Here is a 21,260-nt window from a genome sequence, read left to right as displayed (position 1 = left end):
AGTGCTCAACAAATGCTAAGATTAATCATGGATGGGGGCCAGCACCGTGGCTCACTCGCCTGCAGTGCCAGCATCCCATATGGGCGCTGGGTTCTAGTCCCGGTTGCTCCTCTTCCAGTCCAGCTCTCTGCTGTGGCCTGGGAGGCCAGTGGAGGATGGCCCAAGTATTTGGGCTCCTGTACCCGCATGGGAGACCAAGAAGAGGCAGCTGGCTCCTGGCTTCGGATCGGCACAGCGCTGGCTGTGGCGGCCATTTGGGGAGTGAACCAACAGAAGGAAGACCTCTCTCTCTCTCTCTCTCTCTGTCTATAACTTTGTCAAATAAAAAAAAAAAAAGATTAATCATGGATCTACAGGATGATCCTTAGAGTTACAGAAACACACAGATATTAAATGTAAGTAACATCTACTTCAATGATTTGCAAGTTTTATTTTTAAATGTAGAAACCTCCTTCAACGCAATTCTTTTTCTTTTCTTTTTTTTTTTTTTTTGACAGAGTTAGACAGTGAAAGAGTGAGAGAGAAAGGTCTTCCTTTCATTGGTTCACCCCCCAAACAGCCACTACGGCCGGAGCTACACCAATCCGAAGCCAGGAGCCAGTTGCTTCCTCCCGGTCTCTCATGCGGGTGTAGGGGCCCAAGCCATCCTCCATTGCCCTCCCATGCCACAGCAGAGAGCTGGACTAGAAGAGGAGCAACCAGGACAGAATCCAGCACCCATATGGGATGCCAGTGCCGCGCGGAGGATTAACCAAGTGAGCCATGGCGCCAGCCCCTCAATGCAATTCTAACTACACAAAGGGTTGGGATATTTCTGATGCTAACTACAGAAAGTAATACAGACTCCACAGGTTGAGGGCACCGTTCTCCCTAAGTCTCTCCTCACTTCAAACACCAGGCACAAGCTCTGGATTCTCAGGCTATCCCAAGCATTTCTGATCAACTGGCTACAAATTTGGGGGTTCCCACCACTGCCTCAGATTCACTAATTCACCATAACATCTCACAGGGCTGAAAAGCACTGTATTTTATAGCATTGCTAAAGGACTAATGGCAAAAATCAGTCAACAAAGATACATAGGTCTCGGTCTGCAAGATCCCAGATGCAAAGCTTCTGTGTCCCAGAGCCCTGCCACATAGGTCTTCAACCCCTCTGAAACCCACAAAGACTGAGTCATCCTCAGCAATATCCCATGAACATCTATTTCATCTTAGAACAGGGAAATCAGTTATTACTTTGATCTGGTAATGCATTTTAATAATTAATTTATCATTCTTACTGACAGTCAAGCAAGCTTTCTAAAAAAACAAATATGTATCTACAGGGATTTTTAAAAAATTTTTATTCCCTTATTTATTTATTTGAAGTGACAGAGAGAGGGAGAGAGAGGGGGAAAAAAAGAGGCAGAGATACCTTTCATCTACTAGTTCACTCCCCAAATGGCTGCAATAGCCAGGCCTAGGCCAGACAGAAGCCAGAAACCAGGAACTCCATCCTGGCCTCACACATGGGTGGCAGGGGCCATTTTCTGCTGTGTTCCCAGGCACTTTATCAGGAAACTGGATTGGAAATAGAGTAGCCAGGACTGGAACCAGTATACAATATTGGCCCCCCCTACAGGCACATTTTAAAAATAAAACACTCTTAAATCTTAAGATCTACCATAATAGCTGAGCATATTAAATCTTAACTTATGAAAAAGTTAGTACCTAATTCTGGTAGGCTTATGTCTAATCAAATACAAATTTCCAATTATCCTAAGTATCCTAACATTTCCTGAATTAATGACATACCCAGGAATGTATGATATAGTCATTAGCAGATATGTTAAACAATCATGAACTACTTTGCTTATATTCCTATACACAAAGAGCATTAGTGTCTGACTCAAACTACTATACATAAAATCAGAAATGTACTCATTTCAGAACTGTAAAATTTTTCTCCCCATTTATCAGTGCTCACAATCAACAAGATCAGTAGTATAATCTTCGGTTCCAAAAGAAACAAATATTTTTAAACTAGGAGAATACAAGCTGTTAGTTGCAGTTCAGCATGGTTTTGTTAACAGCAAATAAAGTCAAAACTATTTCCTAAGAAAAACCAAGGCTGTGTGGGAAAGGGGAAAGACAAAAATATAGACTTGACTCTAAAGAATTCAAAACTTCATAGTGATCTCATTTTATATTATCAGATTATCTTTACACTAATACTAAAATAAAGGAGATTGAGAAATCTGCACAACAAAATCCAGAAAAATCACACATACAGCCTTATTTGAATTTCAGCAGTCTCAGTAAGTTGGAATTTCTTTCTCTCTCTCTTTTTTTTTTTTGATAAGCAGGTACTTTTGGTTTTCTCAAAATATACCTGCGAAGGATTTGGGGAGAAGAGAAATGCTAACAAGAGACTGCCCATCATATTTAGGCTGTGAGGAAAGGACTTCCATTCAGTCTACTTGGAGATATAATAGCTCTTCAAAAATGGCCAACGGAGAAAGCAAGTGTGAAAGAAATAATCCCTCATCTTTTTTGTGATAAGAATCAATTCTTCAAAAATGTTTACCGACTCTCCTAATGTCCCTGACTCTCCTAACTACAGGAAAGTGTTTCTACAAAGAAAAGCAATCTTAAAATCTGCTAACCAGAAAAGATGTCAAAGAACAGCATGGAAGCATCTCAGAGAGCACAAAATAGAAATGATAACCTACAAGTATTATAACGAAGAGCTTCTATGAGAGGTAAAATAGGAACCAAGGAATCAGAGTATAATGTCTTAATCCAGTAAATATTATTCATTTAACATTCTCTCCTAAATAAGTCTGGACATTAACTGAGAAACCCCTTAGAATAGTCATCAAATTGGGCCGGCGCTGTGGCGTAGAGGGTAAAGCCACTGCCTGCTGTGCCAGCATTCCATATGGGCACCAATTCCCACCCCAGCTGTTCCACTTTCGATCCAGCTCTTTGCTATAGCCTGGGAAAGCAGTGGAAGATGGTCCAAGTGCTTGGGCCCCTGAACCCACGTGGGAGACTTGGAAGAAGCTCCTAGCTCCTGGCTTCGGATCAGCCCAGCTCAGGCCGTTGCTGCCATTTGGGGAGTGAACCAATGGATGGAAGACTTTTTTCTTTCTCTCTCTCTCTGCCTCTCTGTAACTCTCCCTTTCAAATAAATAAACAAATCTTTAAAAAAGAAAAAAAGAAGAGTCCCCACATCTCTTTCTAATGGTATTATAAAAGGAGCTGAAATGTGTCCACTGCTTACTGTAAGTCAGGTTCTAAGTACTTTACATGAATCATATTCCCAAAACAAAGCTAATGAGGACTAACAAAGAGAAGGATCTGTCAGTCCAGAGGATCCACACCTAAAAAGCGCAGCAGTGGAAATTAATCAAGGAGTGAAAAATACCTTTAGGAAAGAAATGAAAGGAAAAGATGAAGAGACAAGGAACCAAATACTAAGAGGTCTTACATGCCACTTGGAGTTTAAATTACTGTGAGGCCTTTAGATTCACTAAAATATTTTCCTGATAGGAGCCACATTTTTAAAGTATCACTGTCAGCCTCCTGGAAAATGATGGCACTTGCATGAAAAGAGGAATGGGTTCAAGGACTATTAGGAAGGTAAAGCATACAAACTACAGCAACAACAGAATCCTTGAATGGCACATTCAATGTGCCTGGCATACAGATGGTAGTAAATACTTGTTGTTTAGAATGTAAAGAGCAGGGCCTGCCAGCATTCTGGCAGGTAAAGCTGCCCCCTGCAGTGCTGGCATCTCATATAGGTGCAGGTTCAAGTCCTGGCTGCTCCACTCCCAAATTAGCTCTGTTACGGCCTGGGAAAGCAGAAGAAAATGGTCCAAGTCCCTGGGCCCCTGCATCTGCATGGGAGGCCCAGAAGAAGCTCCTGGCTCCTGGCTTTGGATTGGTTCAGCTCCAGCCGCTGCAGCCAATTAGGGAGTGAAGCAGCGGTTGGAAGACCTCCCTCTCTCCCGTCTCCTTCTCTACATGTAACTCCAACTTCAAATAAATAAATAAATCTTTAAACAAACAAACAAACAAACAAACAAAAGAATGCAAAGAGCTCAATTACAGAAATCTAGAATGGCTCTCAAGATCTTGACCTGTATGACTAAGTAAACTGAGGTACTAGTCATCAACAAAGAAAAGTATAATTGAGGGGAAAAGTTTCAATATAGTTTTGAACACGTTGAATCAGAGATATTTAAATCATATTCAAGTCCTGAAGAAAGTTGGAATACCAAGTGTTTTTACAAGTAATTCTCATAGTAATTCCATAGACACTTTTATCCCTATTTAAAAGGTGAACAGGGAACTTGGTCAACGAGTTCTATACCTGTCCAACTATATGTTTTGTCCATTTACTAACAGTGAATACTACATCTAAGACCAAAGTCAAGGTCTGTCTATCAAATCATACTTCAGGAGAATAATGTGATATTAACATTCTTGGAGATTAACCTGGCTGTGGTTAATGATATTGATTTAAATAAGAATGACTAAAACATGTCCAAGTTTTAAGATAAGGACTGGGGGCTGGCAATGTGGGGTAGCAAGGACATAAATTTGGGAATTAGCAGAATACACACAGCATTTAAAGTTAAAAAAAAATTAGGTGAGAGGTTTTTTTAAATCTTACTTTATAAACAGAAAGCACACAAGTTTTTCTAAGTGCTTTATACATACGTATTGAATTCTCTTAACAGAGTCAAGAAGTGTTATTATAGGGCTAGCGCTGTAGCACAGTAGGTTTAATCCTCTGCCTGTGGCGCCCACATCCCATATGGATGCTAGTTCTAGTCTGAGATGCTCTACTTCCAATCCAGCTCTCTACTATGGCCTGTGAAAGCAGTAGAAGATAGCTCAAGTCCTTGGTCCCCTGTACCCATGTGGGAGATCCAGAAGAAACTCCTGGCTCCTGGCTTCAGATCAGCTCCGGCCATTGCGGCCAACTGAGAAGTGAACCAGTGGAAGGAAGACCTTTCTTTCTGTCTCTCCCTCTCACTGTAACTCTACCTCTCAATTAAATAAATAAAATCATTAGCAAAAAAAAAAAAAAAAAAAAGACCCTAGGTTCAATAGATCCTGAGTCAACTGTCTTTGACATTGGGCCCATTAAAAAAAAAGTGCTATTATCCATATATGCCATACTAACAATGAGGAAACTGAGGCACACGGTATCTGAAAGCAACCAGTCTAAAGTTATGTTGCTGAGAAACAGCAAAAATTAGATTTGAACTCAAGCAGTGTGAATACAATGTCTGAATTCTAAATACTAAATTAAGTTGCCCCATAAGATTCCCCAAGGAAAAAAAAAGCTAAAAGAAAAGGTTGTATAGCATTTGGACGCTGCAAGAAGGAGAAAACTAGAGAAGAGGTAAGTAGAAAATCAGAAAAAGTTTGGTGTCCTGAAAAGTCATGAATAATATCAATCAAAGAGGAATGCTTAAGAGATCATCAAGGAAAAGGACTAAGAATTTAGCAAAGTGAGGGCCGGTGCCATGGCTCACTTGGCTAATCCTCAGTCTGCGGTGCCAGCGCCCCGGGTTCTAGTCCCGGTTGGGGCGCTGGATTCTGTCCTGGTTGCTCCTCTTCCAGTCCAGCTCTCTGCTGTGGCCCGGGAGGGCAGTGCAGTTTGGCTCAAGTGCTTGGGCCCTGCACCTGCATGGGAGACCAGGAAGAAGCACCTGGCTCCTGGCTTTGCATCGGTGCAGTGCCAGCCGTGGTGGCCATTTGGGGAGTGAACCAACGAAAGGAAGACCTTTCTCTCTGTCTCTCTCTCACTGTCTATAACTCTCTCTGTGTCTCTCTTTCTCACTGTCTAACTCTGCCTGGCAAAAAATAAAAAAAAAAAAAATTTAGCAAAGTGGAAATAATGGAGACTCTGAAATAAAACCATGATGGAATAAAGTATAACTCAAGAGCTGAATCTAAAAGAAATCTAATGACCAAAATGAGATTCATTTACACAGTAAATGTTTACTGAATGTTTATTAGTGACAGATACTTGTCTGCATGTTAGGAATTCAATACTGAACACATAAAACAAAAATCTTTATCTTCATAAAGCTAACAACATGTTTAGACATTTTTGCAAAAGAAAAGCTATTGCCAGAACCTCATTGTTTTATAAGAAATATACTACATAAATCAGTGAATTTCTGACTCAGCTTCAATGTATGAACAAAACTGAAGGTAATTTTGAAGAAGTAAAAATGCATTCAAACATAAGTGATTAGTAACTGTATTAAATGAAGTAGTAGAAACACTTTAGTATCACTGACATACTCAAAGATGGACAGAATGACAAGAAGTATTTTTAAATGTATTCTACATATTGTATTCTATATGCCATACCAGTAAAAATTCAACATGAGAGTTTACTGGACGCTGTCCAAGGATTATTTACTTGGAGTCTCTGAAGGGCCCTCATAAATAAACCTTCCATGATATTTCAATACATGAATCATGTGAAGAGGCCTGAAACAAATACTAAAAACCTGACAAACTTTAAAAACTAAGTTTTTGGTGGGCTGGCACTGTGGCTTAGCGGGTAGGGCCACCGTCTGCAGTGCCATATGGGCGCCGGTTTGAGACCCGGCTGCTCCACTTCCGATTCAGCTCTCTCATACGGCCTGGGAAGGCAGTGGAAGATGGTCCAAGTCCTTGAGCCCCTGCACCTACGTGAGAGATGCAGGAGAGGCTCCTGGCTTTGGATTGGCACAGCTTCAACCGTTGTGGCCAATTGGGGAATGAACCAGAAGATGGAGGACCTCTCTCTCTCTGTCTCTTTCTCTCTGCCTCTCCTTCTCTGTGTAACTCTGATTTTCAAGTAAAATAAATAAATCTTAAAAAAAAAAAAAAAAGGTTAACATCACTAATAGAAAGACATTAAAAAAATGTTTTTGGGGCCGGCACCATGGTGTAGTGGGTAAAGTTGCCACCTGCAGTGCTGGTGTCCTATATGGGTGCCAGTTCAAGTCCCGGCTGCTCTACTTCCGGTCCAGCTTTCTGCTGTGGCCTGAGAAAGCAGCAGAAGATGGTCCAAAGCTTTGGGCCTCTGCACCTGCGTGGGAAGACCAGGAGAAAGCTCCTGGCTTCAGATCGGTGTAGCTCCAGCCATTATGGCCAACTGGGGAGTAAACCAGCAGATGGAAGATCTCTCTCTCTCTCTCTGCCTCTTCTCTTCCTGTGTAACTGACCTTCAAATAAATAAATCTTAAAAAAAAAAAAAAAAAAAAAAAAAAGTAAGTTTTTCTGGGTCAAAACAATGCCCTTATACTCTAGAAGGCTCAACTAACACATTCTCAAACCCAACAACATTTATTCAACACCTAATACGCAGCAACTATTAAAATAATTAAGGAGCAAAATACAGATCATACTTATCATTTCAAGCATTTGAAAAAAGGCAGAAGTTACAATAGACTAAGTAGAGATTCTCAACTAGGGGCTATTTTGACTCCTCAGGTGACATTTAGCAATGTCTAGAGATTATTTAAATATCAACATTTAAATAAGCCCATTTAAATGTTGTCATTTAAATAATCTGGGCTCCGTGTCACTAATAGCTAGTGAGTAGAGGCCAGGGTTGAAACTATACATTCTACCAGGCACAGGACAGACTCCCACAAAGATGTTTATATGGTCCAAAACAACCGTGTTGCTACTGAGAAACCCTAGTTTTAATCCAATAATGAACTGGCTTTTTTTTTTTCTTTTTTTTGACAGGCAGGGTGGACATTATCTGAAGCCAACCCAAATGTGTATTTAGAAAGCCAGGAAAATTCAAATGTTTATGGATAACTGGTAGCTAGATTATATAGGGCCATGACAACTAGATAAAGATGCTGGAAACCAAAGAAATATTAAGAACTTAAGTTTTCATCTTAAACATTTGCCCTGATGTAGCAAATTATAAAACTGCCTGAGCTCAGCAACCAGGTGTTGTTCACTGAGTACTCTGTCCCATAAAGAGTATGTGTTAAGTGCTTACTACATTAAGTATAATTTTCCAATTTATTATTAAGTATTATCAGTATATAAGTATTATCAGTATATAAGTATTATCTCTGACGTTCCATGCACTGCGAAGATTCAGTACATACATTTAAACTCGGACAAAAAGCTAGTATTAAGTACCTGCTACACAATGCCACCACAGGAGACTCTACACACAGTATTTCATGGATTTACAGAACAGAATGATGTGTTTTCCCATTTTTCAACATAAGGACATTGAAACTCAAAGAATTTACCTTGTCTATGATTTCACTGTGAGCTAGGAAGTGGCAGAGATAGGATTAAACCCTTTCCTAGTTTTAAACCTTCCAGCTCCAATAACGTACTCTAAAAATTAAAAAGCAAAATTCAGCATCCATCTTTCAAAATTAAAATAGAGAGCCAAAAAGCAACTCCATCAGACGGTCTTTATATTTAGGTTACCCTTATATTTCTTGATTACAATAAGCATGAAATTATGCCTTAAGGGATTTGGATATGGTATTTGGCCTGTTTTCATTCCATATTTGTGTGCCAAGGAAGTTCCGAAGAATATTCAAATAACCTCAAAACTCAATTTCCCACAATTACTACCTTCAGGTCAGGGCACACACACACACACACATTAATTACTTGACCCAATATGACCAGTAGGTACTACAGAAAACAAAAAACTCAGCATTTCAAACCCCTGTCCTGATTCAAGGTCTTCCTCCACACTTCTTCAAAGTGCTGAGAGACCTCGTCAACGAAAAACATCCCAAAGTCTCAGATCCTCGACTTGGCTTCAGCCACTGCCAGGTATCACATCTTCATCTGTCCCGACACGTTGGAAAGGCTTCACCGGAGCTCGCGCCTCCAGTAACCGTTACAAAAGAGAGGAACCTGACCGAAAACACTCGGCTGGCTCCAGGCGCTCAACAGTGGTCCAGGGGGACACTTCTGTCACAGGGCTTACAACCCTCCTCTAGCTGACACCCGCCTCAGCTCCCGCTCTTCTTCCAGCACCAGATGCCACACCAGCTGCTCCTCTGAGGCCCTTTACACCACCCCCTTAGGCAGTTCTCTGGAAACCCAGTGCTAGCTCCAGGCCCATTTCACAGACTCCTTGAGTACCATTTCTCTCGAAGAGAATGTGCCAAGCCCTTAACCTTCTCCCAGCCCTGGGAAAGGGGAAGAGCTTGGCCCCGGCCGGGGGGTCCCGAATGTGCACAACGGCAGGCACAGTGGGCTTGCAGTCCAGTGGGGGAATGGACTGGCCGCGGCACAAACACTCACCAACATCCTGGTCGAAGGGATTGGTGGCAAAGAGAGGCATCTTCCACTACGTGCCGAGGTGAGCGCGGAGACTCCGCCTCACCACCACAGGAGTCAGGGTGCGACGAGGGAAGAAACACCCTTCAGGCAAAAACAGCAACAGCGACTCTACCAGTTCCCCACCCGCTCCGGAGCTCATCCACCCCCAGCAACCGCGGCAACAGCAGCGGCGGCGGCGCTGGCGGCGGCGGCGGCGGCGGCAACAGCTAAGCAGCCGACTAGGTCCCCGCGCGGAGCGAGTCGGGAATCTAGGGGCCCTCCGTACCGCCTGACCAGAAACGACGCAGAACCTGCTCCGCCGTCCCACACTCAGCCAAGAGTTCCCTCCACTTGACTCCTCTTTGGATTCACTGCATATGGGACTAGGATTAGTGCCTGTGTTTTCTGCTTTTCCCTTGGCCAAGAGTCTCCGGGGGATGGGGTCCTCCAGGCACGCCGAAGACGACTAACAACCCCGTTGTGTATCAGAGACTAACGAGAAAAAGGGGTCGCGCTTGGGTCGATCGAGCCCCCTTTTTTCTCCGTCTTGTCTGTTGTTAATACCCTTGTAGTCGCCCTGACAGGACATGGAAATTCCTCTAGGTCCTCTTCTTTTTACAAAGTGTATCAGTTCAATTCGCTGAGGTGCCAGGAACTTGCTTGAAGTCCCGTGAGCTGAATGGACTGGCTCGAATCCCTAGAGGGGAGTGTCAGGGCGCGCGGCTCCTAGGAGAGGCTGAGGTAACGCTGGCACCTTCCCGGAGTCGCTGGGAGCCGGGCTCCCGAGTCTCTCTGGAACCCTTTTCTAGAGGGGCGTTAATCGAGTCCCTGAGCTGCTGTGGATTAGGAAATGAATGTCACAGCCCAAGACGGCTCCTAAACTGAGAAGGGGGAAAAAACAAAACCAAAAAAAATCTGAAAAATGTAACCAGGAATTAGTGATTCCTAGCGGCTTAAAAGGTTGCTTTAATTACATTGTTGATTAAGTTTATTTAGCAAAGGAGAAGTATCCTCTGCCATGTGGAAATTTTGAGGAATATCTGCTACAGATTTTGGAGGACATTTAGTAAACGCACCTTGTATGTGCATCAGAATGACCTAAATTATACCCAAATTAACAACACTTACAGATGTGGCGTTGGAACCAATATCGAGGTTCAGTGAGATTTAAAATCATAGGGTGCTTATGAAAATCAATCCAAATGAAGTCTCACCTCTGAACGTCAAAAATGCAATTAAAATGCCAGATAATGCTTTTATGTCATTTAGACAAAAAGGTGAAAAAGAATCAGGGATGTGGGGATTTGTACACTCATATTGTTGTTTGAAGTGTAAATTGGTAGACTCTTCCTAGAGGAAATCATCTATACAAAACAATAATAAGGCAGTGATGGTCAAATGTAAGTGGCCTAAAAGTAGTAAGTAAAAAAGGATACGTAATCATAGTTAGTATTGGTTGAATAAATTACAGTAGATGTTATGTAAAAACTAGGCAACCTTTGACAGTGAACCTAAAAATTGGTATATTTATATAGGCATCTGAAAACATGAATTTTAGGTACAAAAACATGTAAAGTGACAAATAGCCACAATCATAAAAGACAAAAAACATGAGAATATTATGATTATCCCTGAATGGTTAGACTTTTCACTGATTTTTTTATGCATTTTATATTTTCCAGACACATCTGAGATGAGCATACTTTTTTTTTTTTTTAACAGAGTTAGTGAGAGAGAAAGTCAGAGAGAAAGGTCTTCTTTCTGTTGGTTCACCCCCAAAATGGCCGCCACAGCAGACATTGCGCCAATCGGAAGCCAGGAGCCAGGTACTTCTCCTGGTCTCCCATGCGAGTGCAGGGCCCAAGCACTTGGGCCATCCTCCACTGCCCTACTAGGCCACAGCAGAGAGCTGGACTGGAAGAGGAGCAACCGAGACTAGAACCAGGCGCCCATGTGGGATGCTGGCGCTGCAGGTGGAGGATTAACCGAGTGAGTCATGGCTCCAGCCCCCATACATTTCTTTCAATAGCAGAAAAAAGTTAAAACACAACAATGTAAAATTAGTACTCCATATAATTAACATTTTGAGGGGTCAATACCAAAACCTTGCTTTTGTGTCATTATGATGGACATCAAATTATTCCAAAACATATTGATAAGGGAAGCAGGACCTTCTCTCTCAAAAACGTATTTTTTACTACTGGTCTGACAGAATCAGGTGACAACTTGTCCACCTCAAGTTCTAGGCAGTGTCTTGGGTCCATTATCATGATTACCCTGTATCAAAGTCAGATGTTAAAGAAAATGCATTGAGACATGCTTTGTGTTCCAGTAATGAGACTGGGTAATATTCTGTTGCCAGTAAAAAACTGGTGAACAAATTGTTCAAGCTTTGATTATCAATATGTAAACACTGGAAATAACATATTAGAATTGATAGTATTTTCTACATATTCTGACCTAAAAGACTTTAACCATTGGCAGTCTTTGCAATTTATATGCTATAAAAAACATTTTAGAAAATTAATAATTTTACATATAACAACAAAGACCACATATGAAAAAAAATGTTTTTTTTAAAGATTTTATTTATTTATCTGAGAGGTAGAGTTAGCAGAGAGAGAGAGAGAGAAAGGTCTTCCATCCGCTGGTTCACTCTCCAGTTGGCCAAAACGGCCAGAGGTGCACCAATCCGAAGCTAGGAGCCAGGAGCTTCTTCCTGGTCTCCCACTCTGGTGCAGGGGCCCAAGGACTTAGGCCATCTTTTGCTTTGCTAGACCACAGTAGAGAGCTGGATCAGAAGTGGACCAGGACTAGAACCGGCGCCCATATAGGATGCCATTGCCACAGGTGGAGGATTAACCTACTTTTCCACAGCACCAGTCCCTGGATTTGTATTTTGAGATCAACTTACCATGCCTTTAAGACAATGAAATTATAAGATTTTCACTTTTAGTATTACTGTAGTTTGTTTGTTTTATTTGAAAGGCCAAGTTAAAGAAAGAAAGGCAGAGAGAGAGAGAGAGAGACCTTCCATCACTGGTTCACTCCCCAGATGGCCGCAAAGGCCTGAACTGGGACAAGCTTAAACAAGGAGCCAGGAGCTTCATCCAGATCTCTCATGTGTTTGGCAGGTACTTCCACATTTGAGCCATCTTCCACTGCTTTCCCAGGAGTGTTAGCAGGGAGATGGATCAGAAGTGGAGCAGCCATGACTCTAACTATAGCCACTACCATAGTTTTTAAAACATTTGAGAGAGTAGATATCAACTTCTCACTGAAATGTGTCTGTAATATTATGTGTTTACCTTATGAGCCATCCTACTCCTTGGAATTTACCCAAAGGAAATGAAATCAGCATATGAAAGAGTTATCTGTACCCCCATGTTTATTACAGCTCAATTTGCAATAATTAAGATTTAGAATCAACCCAGATGTCCATCAACCAATGACTGGATAAACAAAATATTTGTTATGGAATATGGAATGTTACTCAGCCATAAAAAAGAATGAAATCCTGTTTTTCACAACAAATGGATGCAACTGGAAACCATTATACTTAGTGAAATAAGCCAGTCCCAAAAAGACACAATGTTCATAAGTTGCAGGTTGGGAGATCCACGTTCCTTTCTGAGTACCTGGGACCAAGTCCAGTTTCCTGCTAATGCAGGCCTAGGAGGCAGCAGGCACTAGAACCATTTCCCCCGACATGGGAGACCGGGACTGAGCTCCTAGCTCCTGACTTCAGCCTGCTCTAGCACTAGCTGTTGCAGATGTGAACCAGCGGGTGGAAGATCTCTCCCCATCTGTATTTCTCTGTCTTTCATATAAAATTAAAATCAGTAAAAATTTAAGAGAAACAAACATACTAACATGGAAGTAGTGTTCCTTCAGAAAAATCTGTGATTTTAAAGTTCAGGAAAATAAGTATCTCTGGTAAGTTGCTAACAGTTTAGTAATTCTCCCCAACATAGGACTGATTAATATTTCTTAAATTTAGCCCTTCTTGCCAAGCTTCATTGTCATTACTTTAGTTCATACTTTCCTTCTCACTTAGGTGAATAATACCAGTGCCCCCTTATCTTGGGTTGGCTTTCTGCAGTATCAGTCACTTGTAATAAACTTGTCCATAAACATCAAATGGAAAGTTTCAGGAATAAACAATTCCTAAGTATTAAAGTGCACAGCATTCTGTGTCTCATGACAAAATCTCGCTCTGTCCTGCCCAGGAAGTGAATCATCTCTCTGGAGCATATACACTGCCAATTAGTCACTTAGGAGCTTTCTCAGCTATCAAATTGACCACATTCACATAACTTTTATTACAGCATACTGTTGCAGTTACTGTTTTATTATTGTTACTTATCTCATACTGTGACTAACTTATAAATTAAATTTTATTGGGGCCAGCACTGTGGCATAGCAGGTAAACCTGCTACTTGCAGTGCCAGCATACCATATGGGTGCCAGTTCAAGTCCCGGCTGCTCCATTTCCAATCCAGCTCCTGCCATGGCCGGAGAAAGCAGTGGAAGATGGCCCAAGTCCTTGGGCCCCTGCACCCATGTGAGAGACCTGGAAGAAGCTGCTGACTCCTGGCTTCAGATGGGCCCAGCTCCAGCTGTTGCAGCTCTTTGGGGATTGAACCAGTGGATGGAAGACTTCTCTCTCTGCCTCTGCCTCTCTGTAATTCTGCCTTTCAAATAAATAAATACATTTTTTTTTTTTGGACAGGCAGAGTGGACAGTGAGAGAGAGAGACAGAGAGAAAGGTCTTCCTTTGCCGTTGGTTCACCCTCCAATGGCCGCCGTGGCCTGCGCGCTGCGGCCGGCGCACCGCGCTGATCTGATGGCAAGAGCCAGGTGCTTCTCCTGGTCTCCCATGGGGTGCAGGGCCCAAGCACTTGGGCCATCCTCCACTGCACTCCCTGGCCACAGCAGAGAGCTGGCCTGGAAGAGGGGCAACCGGGATAGACTCCGGTGCCCCGACCGGGACTAGAACCCAGTGTGCCGGCGCTGCTAGGCGGAGGATTAGCCTAGTGAGCTGCGGCGCCGGCCAAATAAATAAATAAATCTTTTAAAAAATAAACTTCATCATAGGAGTATATGAGGATATGTACTAAAATATATGATATAGACAGGGATATGTACATAGGCAGGCTATGTACAATTTTAGCCATCCGCTGAGGAGCTTGAAATGTATCCCCTCCAGTTAAGTGGGAACTGCTGTATTACATTTGCCTCCTACTCTGTTTTATCCATCCCTACTTCTGTAGAATGAACTGAATTCCTCTTTCTATATTGACTAATTCCCAAAGTGATGATATTTGGGGGGGAGGTCTTTGGGGATTAATTAGATTAAGATGAGACCATGAGGCAAGGGTCCTCATAATAGAATCAGTGTCCTAATAGAAAGAACACCATGTTATTTGTTCTTTCTCCCTTTCTGAGTCATGCAAGAACACCATGAGAAGGCAAAAAAAAAAAAAAAACTCTCAGTAGATCCTGACCATCCTGGCACCCTGATCTGATTTTCAACTTCCAGAAGTGTGAGAAATGCTCTGTTATTTAAGTCACTCATCCTGTGTTGTTTTGTTTTGGCAGCCCATGCCGACTAATACAGCTATCTATCTCCAATCATTCCCCACACTACTGCCAGAAGGATTTTTCTCACATACCAATCTGATTATGTTATGCCCTTGAGATTTTTATATGGTTCTTCGGTTACCCAGCTACTCAATATATATTAACTCCATGTGTATGCAAGGTACCATTCTAGTTGATAGAAATATCATAGGAATAAAAACTCTAAGTGATTTAACCTAGTTTTTTTTGGAGTACAGCTTGTGGGGAAGTCATTAAATAATTAATTGCCTGATTACAAGTGTGCAGAGTAGTATCCTGCCTTCAGAATTAAACGCTAATTCTTTGGTGTTGCATCTTTTTTTTTTTTTTTTTGACAGGCAGAGTGGACAGTGAGAGAGAGAGACAGAGAAAGGTCTTCCTTTTCCGTTGGTTCACCCCTCAATGGCCACTGCAGCCGGCGCACTATGGCTGGCATGCTGTGCCGATCCGAAGCCAGAAACCAGGTGCTTCTCTTGGTCTCCCATGCAGGTGCAGGGCTCAAGGACTTGCGCCATCCTCCACTGCCCTCCTGGGCCACAGCAGAGAGCTGGACTGGAAGAGGAGCAACCAGGACAGAATCTGGCGCCCCAACCGGGACTAGAACCCGGGATGCCGGCGCCGCAGGTGGAGGATTAGCCTATTGAGGCACGGTGCCAGCCTGGTGTTGCATCCTTTAAGAACTGGTACCCGAATACCTTGTCTTTTCATAGTTTTTTCCTCATGCCCTCTAATTTAGTCTTTCTGAACTACCGCAATTGCTCAAATGTTTCCATACTTTTTGTATCTTCAAACAAGCAATTCTTTTTGCTTTCTTGGCCTTTATTCTATTTAGATCCTAGACCTTCTCTAAACTTCCACTCAGATTTCCTGACTCAGTATGTGACCGGTATTAGGTAAATAATAAATATTAAATCTATTTTTAATAATGTGATGTTTGTTCCAGGTAGCAATTACTACATAAAAAGCACCCCAAATTTCGTGTCTTAAAGCAACAGCAATCATTTCTTTTGCTTAACATATCAGAAATTTGGACAAAGCTAAGCAGCGCCAACTTGCCTGTCTTCCACAGAACATGAGCAGGGGTGGCTCCAAGGCTTGAGTGACTCTACAGCTTGGGCTACAATGATTTGAGAATTTACTCTGTTATGTATCTGGCAATTGATACTGACAGTTGGCTGGGTCAATGGGGCTGGCAGCCATAACAACCGCATGGGTCCTCCCATAAATCTGCTTGGTCCCTCCAACATATTAGAGGGGCATAAGACAGCATTCTGAAAGGCAAGAAGAGTCATCTGCCACTTCCTTAAGACCTGTTCTGGGAAATGGGCACAGCATCATCTCCCTCAAATTCTGTTGGAAATGTAGTCACAGGTCTATACTTAAGGGAGAGAAAATAAAGTGGAGGGAGTGTCAAAGAATGTGGGGGCCCTATTTGAAATCTACAGTAAAACTAGGTTTGTTGGAAAAACATTAGTTGTGAATGATTCTATATGTCTGGACTCTTCACAGTAGATGTTTCATAAATATTTTGTTAAATGCAGTAAAGAAATAAAATAGGTTATGATTAAAATGGCATGCTTCTATTACTGGCCACGAGGGAGTACCGGGATCCAGACTTATCATTTCACTATAAGCAGATAGAACACTGGACAAAATATGGTAAATGATTTATTTCAAACATGAGACAACAGTCAGCAGTGGACTGTGCTCCCAAAGAGAAAGGAAACGTACATTGAGTTCTATGGTTACCACAGCTTTCTGCCTGGAATCAGTTTCTGGCCTGTGACACAGTGAAGAGAAACCCAAAAAGAATCAAAATGTCTTAATATTTGAAAAGATCATACAAGTTTGGGGAGGCAGAGAGACTAGAATTTAAAGAGACTATTAGGAAGATGCAATGCAGAGAAGAGTTACAGAAATCTTGAGACTCTAGCTTCATGCTAATCTAATCATAGGGTGAAGCTCTGCAAGTCTAGGTAAACAATCTTGAGGGAAAGAACAATTACTGAGGAATCAAAACAAAAGTTCAGACTAGTTTGGGAGTCATCTCAGTTGTCAAAGCCAGAGGGTTGGAGACCCACTTGAGTACACTGGGTATCAAGTTAATACCACTAATGGTAATGTCTTAGTAGTGGGGAACAGCCTGAGAGAGAAGGCTACTCTGTGTTTGCTCTACAAAATTGTGAAAAGTAACTCTAGTAAGGATCAAGCTGGGTAACAAATAAGGGTATAATGGAATAAGCATTTGGCACAGGAGACATCCACTTTTCATGTCAGAGTCCTGGTTCTGCTTCCCATTCAGCTTCCTGCTAATGTATACCCCTCCCCGGGCAGCAGATGAAGGGTCAAGTTCTTGGATCCCTGCTACCCATGTAGGAGATCCAGACTGAGTTCCTGGCTCCTGACTTTAGCCTGCCCTAGCCCTAGCTGTTGCAGGCATTTGGGGAATGAACCAGCAAAGATAAGGTCTCTCTTTATCTTTCTGCTTCTCTCTCTGCCTTTCAAATAAAATAGTTTAAACACACACACACACACACACAAAGTGGGCCACTGTTGTGACATAGCAGGTAAAGCTACCACCTGCAATGCCAACATCCTATATGTGCACCAGTTCAGATCCCGGATGCTCCACTTTTTTTTAAGATTTATTTATTTATTTGAAAGTCAGAGTTACACAGAAAGAGGAGAGGCAGAGAGAGAGAGAGAGGTCTTCCATCCACTGGTTTACTCCCCAATTGGCTGTAATGGTCGAAGATGCGCCGATAGGAAGGAAGGAGCCAGGAGCTTCTTCTGGGTCTTCTACACAGTGGAGGGGCCCAAGGCCTTGGGCCATCTTCTACTGCTTTCCCAAGCCATAGCAGAGAGCTGGATCAGAAATGGAGCAGCCGGGTCTCAAACCAGTGCCCAAATGGGATGCTGGCACTTCAGGTGGCGGCTTTACCCACTACGCCACAGCACCAGCCCCTGTTCCACTTCTGAAATACCTCCCCACTCCCTGCTAAAGGCTACAGTTACAGTCATCTGGGAAGTGAACCACCAGATGGAAGATCTTTCTTTCTGTGTCTCTCTCTTTCCCTCTCTGTAACTCTTTCTAAAAAAATAAATATTAAACAAACAAACAAAAACAGGGTCAGTGTTGTGGTGCAGTGGGTAGAGCTGCCTGTGAAGCCGGCATCCCATATGGGCACCCGTTTCTGTCCTGGCTGTTCCCCTTCAGATCCAGCTCCCTGCTAATGCTCCTGGGAAAAGCAGTGGAAGATGCCACAGTGCTTAGGCCTCTGCACCCACACGAGGAAGAAGCTACAGGCTGCTGGCATCGGCCTGGCCCAGCCCTGGCAGTTGCAGCCATTTGGAGAATGAACCAGTGGTTGGATGATCTGTTTTTTTCACTGTCTCTCCCTCTTACTTTAATTCTTTCAAAATAAATAAATAAATCTTATTAAAAAATTAAAAAGACTCTATAATGGCTAGATTCCAATTTTTAAAAATTACTGGAAATGTGACTAATAACAAGTAGAAAAATCAGTCTGCAGAAACACTCTGGGGGGCAGGTGTTTTATCTAACTGTTAAAATGCCAGCATCCCATGTCAGAGTATCTGGGTTTGATACCCAGCTCTGGCTCCTGACTCCAGCTTCCTGCTGATATACACCCTGAGAAGAGTGGTAATGCTCAAGTAATTAGGTTTTGCTTCCTATGGGGGAGTCCTGGATTGATTACCAGCTCCTGACATCAAGGAAGATCCTTCTATAAGCCTTGCTTTTCCTCCAGTAGGCCAGCAGAGGATACTGGAGTAGTCAACACACAGAACTTGTGCAAGGCTAAAGACCATTGCGATTTTATTGCAGCCTGGGCATTTCACATCTGTGAAGTAAAAACGGGTTGGGAGTTAGGCCCCATTTGAGTTTCCTCTTCTCTTCTGGAGACAGAGAGAGGAGATCTTTTGCTAGATGCATGTTCTCTTATGGAGGTCACCACCAGAAAGGCTGTGAAAGTGTTAAAAATTCAAATAATTTAAAAGAAGGTAGTAAATGAGAAAAAGAAAAAAGAACAGGACAAATAATAATGTGATGATTTTAAATCCAAAGCTAATAATTACATCAAATACAAAAGGTCTAAACACTCCAGTTAAAAGGTGGAGATTACCCGTCTGGATTTTTAAAAAGCATTACCCCCAGTGCTGTGCTGAAGTAGGTTAAGCACCTGCCTGCAACACCAGCATCCCATATGGGCACTGGTGTGAGTCCTGACTGCTCCGCTTCCTATCCATCTCCCTGCTAATAGCCTGGAAAAGCAGTGGAGGATGGCCCAAGTACATGGGCCCCTGAACCCATGTGGGAGGCCCAGCAGAAGGTCCTGGTTCCTGGCTTTTGGCTTCAGATCAGTTCAGCTCCTACCACTGCAGCATCTGGAGAGTGAACCAGTGGATGGAAGACCTCGTGCTCCCTCTTTCTCTGTTCACAGAAAAAAACTAAAAATAGAAGATACTTTTCTCAACCAATTAAAGGGCATCTTCAAGAAACTCACAAATACCGTATTAATGATGAAAGAAAATATACTGTTTCCATATATACAATAGATAAATTCCCATTTTCACCACTACTATTCACTAAAATCACTTGGGGTAGTCTTTTTAAATTTTTTTTTAAATTTAAGTTATTCAAGTTTCATGTATTTCATATATACAGTTAGGAACATAGTGATACTTCATCCCCCACCCTCCCTCACACCCATGTGCCAACCTGTTTTCCTCCTCCTTCTCACATCCCCACTCTTCTGAGATCAGACGAGATCGGGCATGTTCAGGATGGTATGGCCATAGATTCACATCCCACTCTTAATTTTTATAAAGATCTATTTTCAGTTTACTTAATGGTCATATAGTTAACCTTACACTAAGTAAAAGAGTTCAACAAGAAGTATGAAGAAAAAAAAAACACTATTCCTCAATGGAAGAGACAAGGGCTGTAAACAATTATCGAATCTCAAAATGTCCATTTCACTCCATATGGAGAGTCTTACTGCTAAAAATACTATATATAATGATAAAAACTTTGTCTTTGAACGAGATAGACAAAATAATCACTTTTAAAAAAGATTAATTTATTTATTATTTTTAAATTAATTTGCTTATTTGAAAGTCAGAGTTACACAGAAAGAGGAGAGGCAGAGAGAGAGAGAGAGAGAGAGGGAGAGAGAGAGAGATCTTCCATCCAGTGGTTCACTGCCCAATTGGCCGCAATGGCCGGAGCTGCGCCAATCTGAAGCCAAGAGCCAGGAGCTTCTTTCCGGATCTCCCACAATGTGCAGGGGCCCAAGGACTTGGGCCATCTTCCACTGCTTTCCTAGGCCATAGCAGAGAGCTAGATTGGAAGAGGAGCAACCGGGACTGGAACCGGCGCTCATATGGGATGCCGGCACTTCAGGCCAGGGCGTTAACTCTCTGCACCACAGCACCAGCCCCTATTTATTTATTTGAAAAGCAGAGTTGTGGGGAGCAACTCGGACTAGACTAAGTTACTGGAATTAAGACTTATTCTATGCATCTGCTCTCCCACAATATGGCGCTGAGAAGGGAGAAGCAGCTTCTACACAGCTGCCTCCAGTTCAACCAATAAACAGCAGGACCTGCTCCTGATTGGAGGAGAGCAGCGTACTCAGCGTGTGGGCAGCCGAGTTGGGATTGGCAGAAGAGGACTATAAAGGAGGAGAGAGACAACATGCACCAGGAACATCTAGGGGGAACATCTATCTGAAGGAACACCTGTGCAGCCCCCGAGAGAGCCGGCCGGCGGTGTGCCGCTCCCCCGCGGAAGTGGGGAAAGTGGCTAGGGGGAACCACCCTTCCACGGAGGTGGAAGGGACGGTAGCCAACCCGGGAAGAACCAGCAGCAAACCCGGGGAGGGCCGAGCAGACAAAAGAACAGCGCAGGGTCCTGTGTCGTTCCTCCACGAAGACGGGGAGCGACATAATGGTGCCGTGACTCGGATATGAAGCCTAGGCAGGGTCTTGTGTCGTTCCTCCACGAAGAGGGGGAGCGACACAGAGTTACACAGAAAGAGTGTGCAAGCGAGATCTTCCATCCACTGGTTCACTCCCCAAATGCCAGCAACAGTTGGAGCTGGGCCCATCCAAAGCCAGGAGCCAGGAGTTTCCTGGGTCTCCCACATGGGTGCAGGGACCCAAGCACCTGAACTATCTTCTGCTTCTTTCCCAGGCACATTAGCAGGGAGCTGGATTGGAAGTGGAGCAGCTGGGACTTAAACGGGTGCCCATATGGGATGCTGACACTGCAGGTGGTGGCTTTACTCCCTACA

General features: G+C 43.0%; 1 protein-coding gene and 1 long non-coding RNA gene across 3 annotated transcripts in view; one reads left to right on the top strand and one right to left on the bottom strand.

Moving 5' to 3' along the window:
- Window positions 1-9,591, bottom strand: part of STAM (signal transducing adaptor molecule) — a 74,464-nt gene extending 64,873 nt beyond the window's left edge. The window contains exon 1 of one of the 2 annotated variants that reach the window (XM_008268295.5): window positions 9,304-9,591. In XM_008268295.5, the coding sequence (XP_008266517.1) occupies window positions 9,304-9,343 (40 nt within the window). In that variant the 5' untranslated portion in view covers window positions 9,344-9,591. The remainder of the gene's footprint in view (window positions 1-9,303) is intronic. The other variant, XM_089311501.1, reaches the window with a different exon arrangement.
- Window positions 9,592-9,798: 207 nt separating this feature from the next.
- On the top strand, window positions 9,799-16,513 carry LOC149122571 (uncharacterized). Its single transcript, XR_016218918.1, has 3 exons — window positions 9,799-10,062; window positions 11,004-11,310; window positions 15,282-16,513. It is a non-coding gene; the product is annotated as an uncharacterized LOC149122571 (long non-coding RNA).
- The last annotated feature ends 4,747 nt before the right edge of the window (window positions 16,514-21,260 follow it).

This window comes from Oryctolagus cuniculus, chromosome 13 (genome assembly GCF_051225735.1).
Source record: "Oryctolagus cuniculus isolate XC-2025 breed Fujian yellow rabbit chromosome 13, ASM5122573v1, whole genome shotgun sequence".
NCBI lineage: Eukaryota > Metazoa > Chordata > Mammalia > Lagomorpha > Leporidae > Oryctolagus > Oryctolagus cuniculus.
This window is presented reverse-complemented; position numbering and strand designations above follow the sequence as displayed.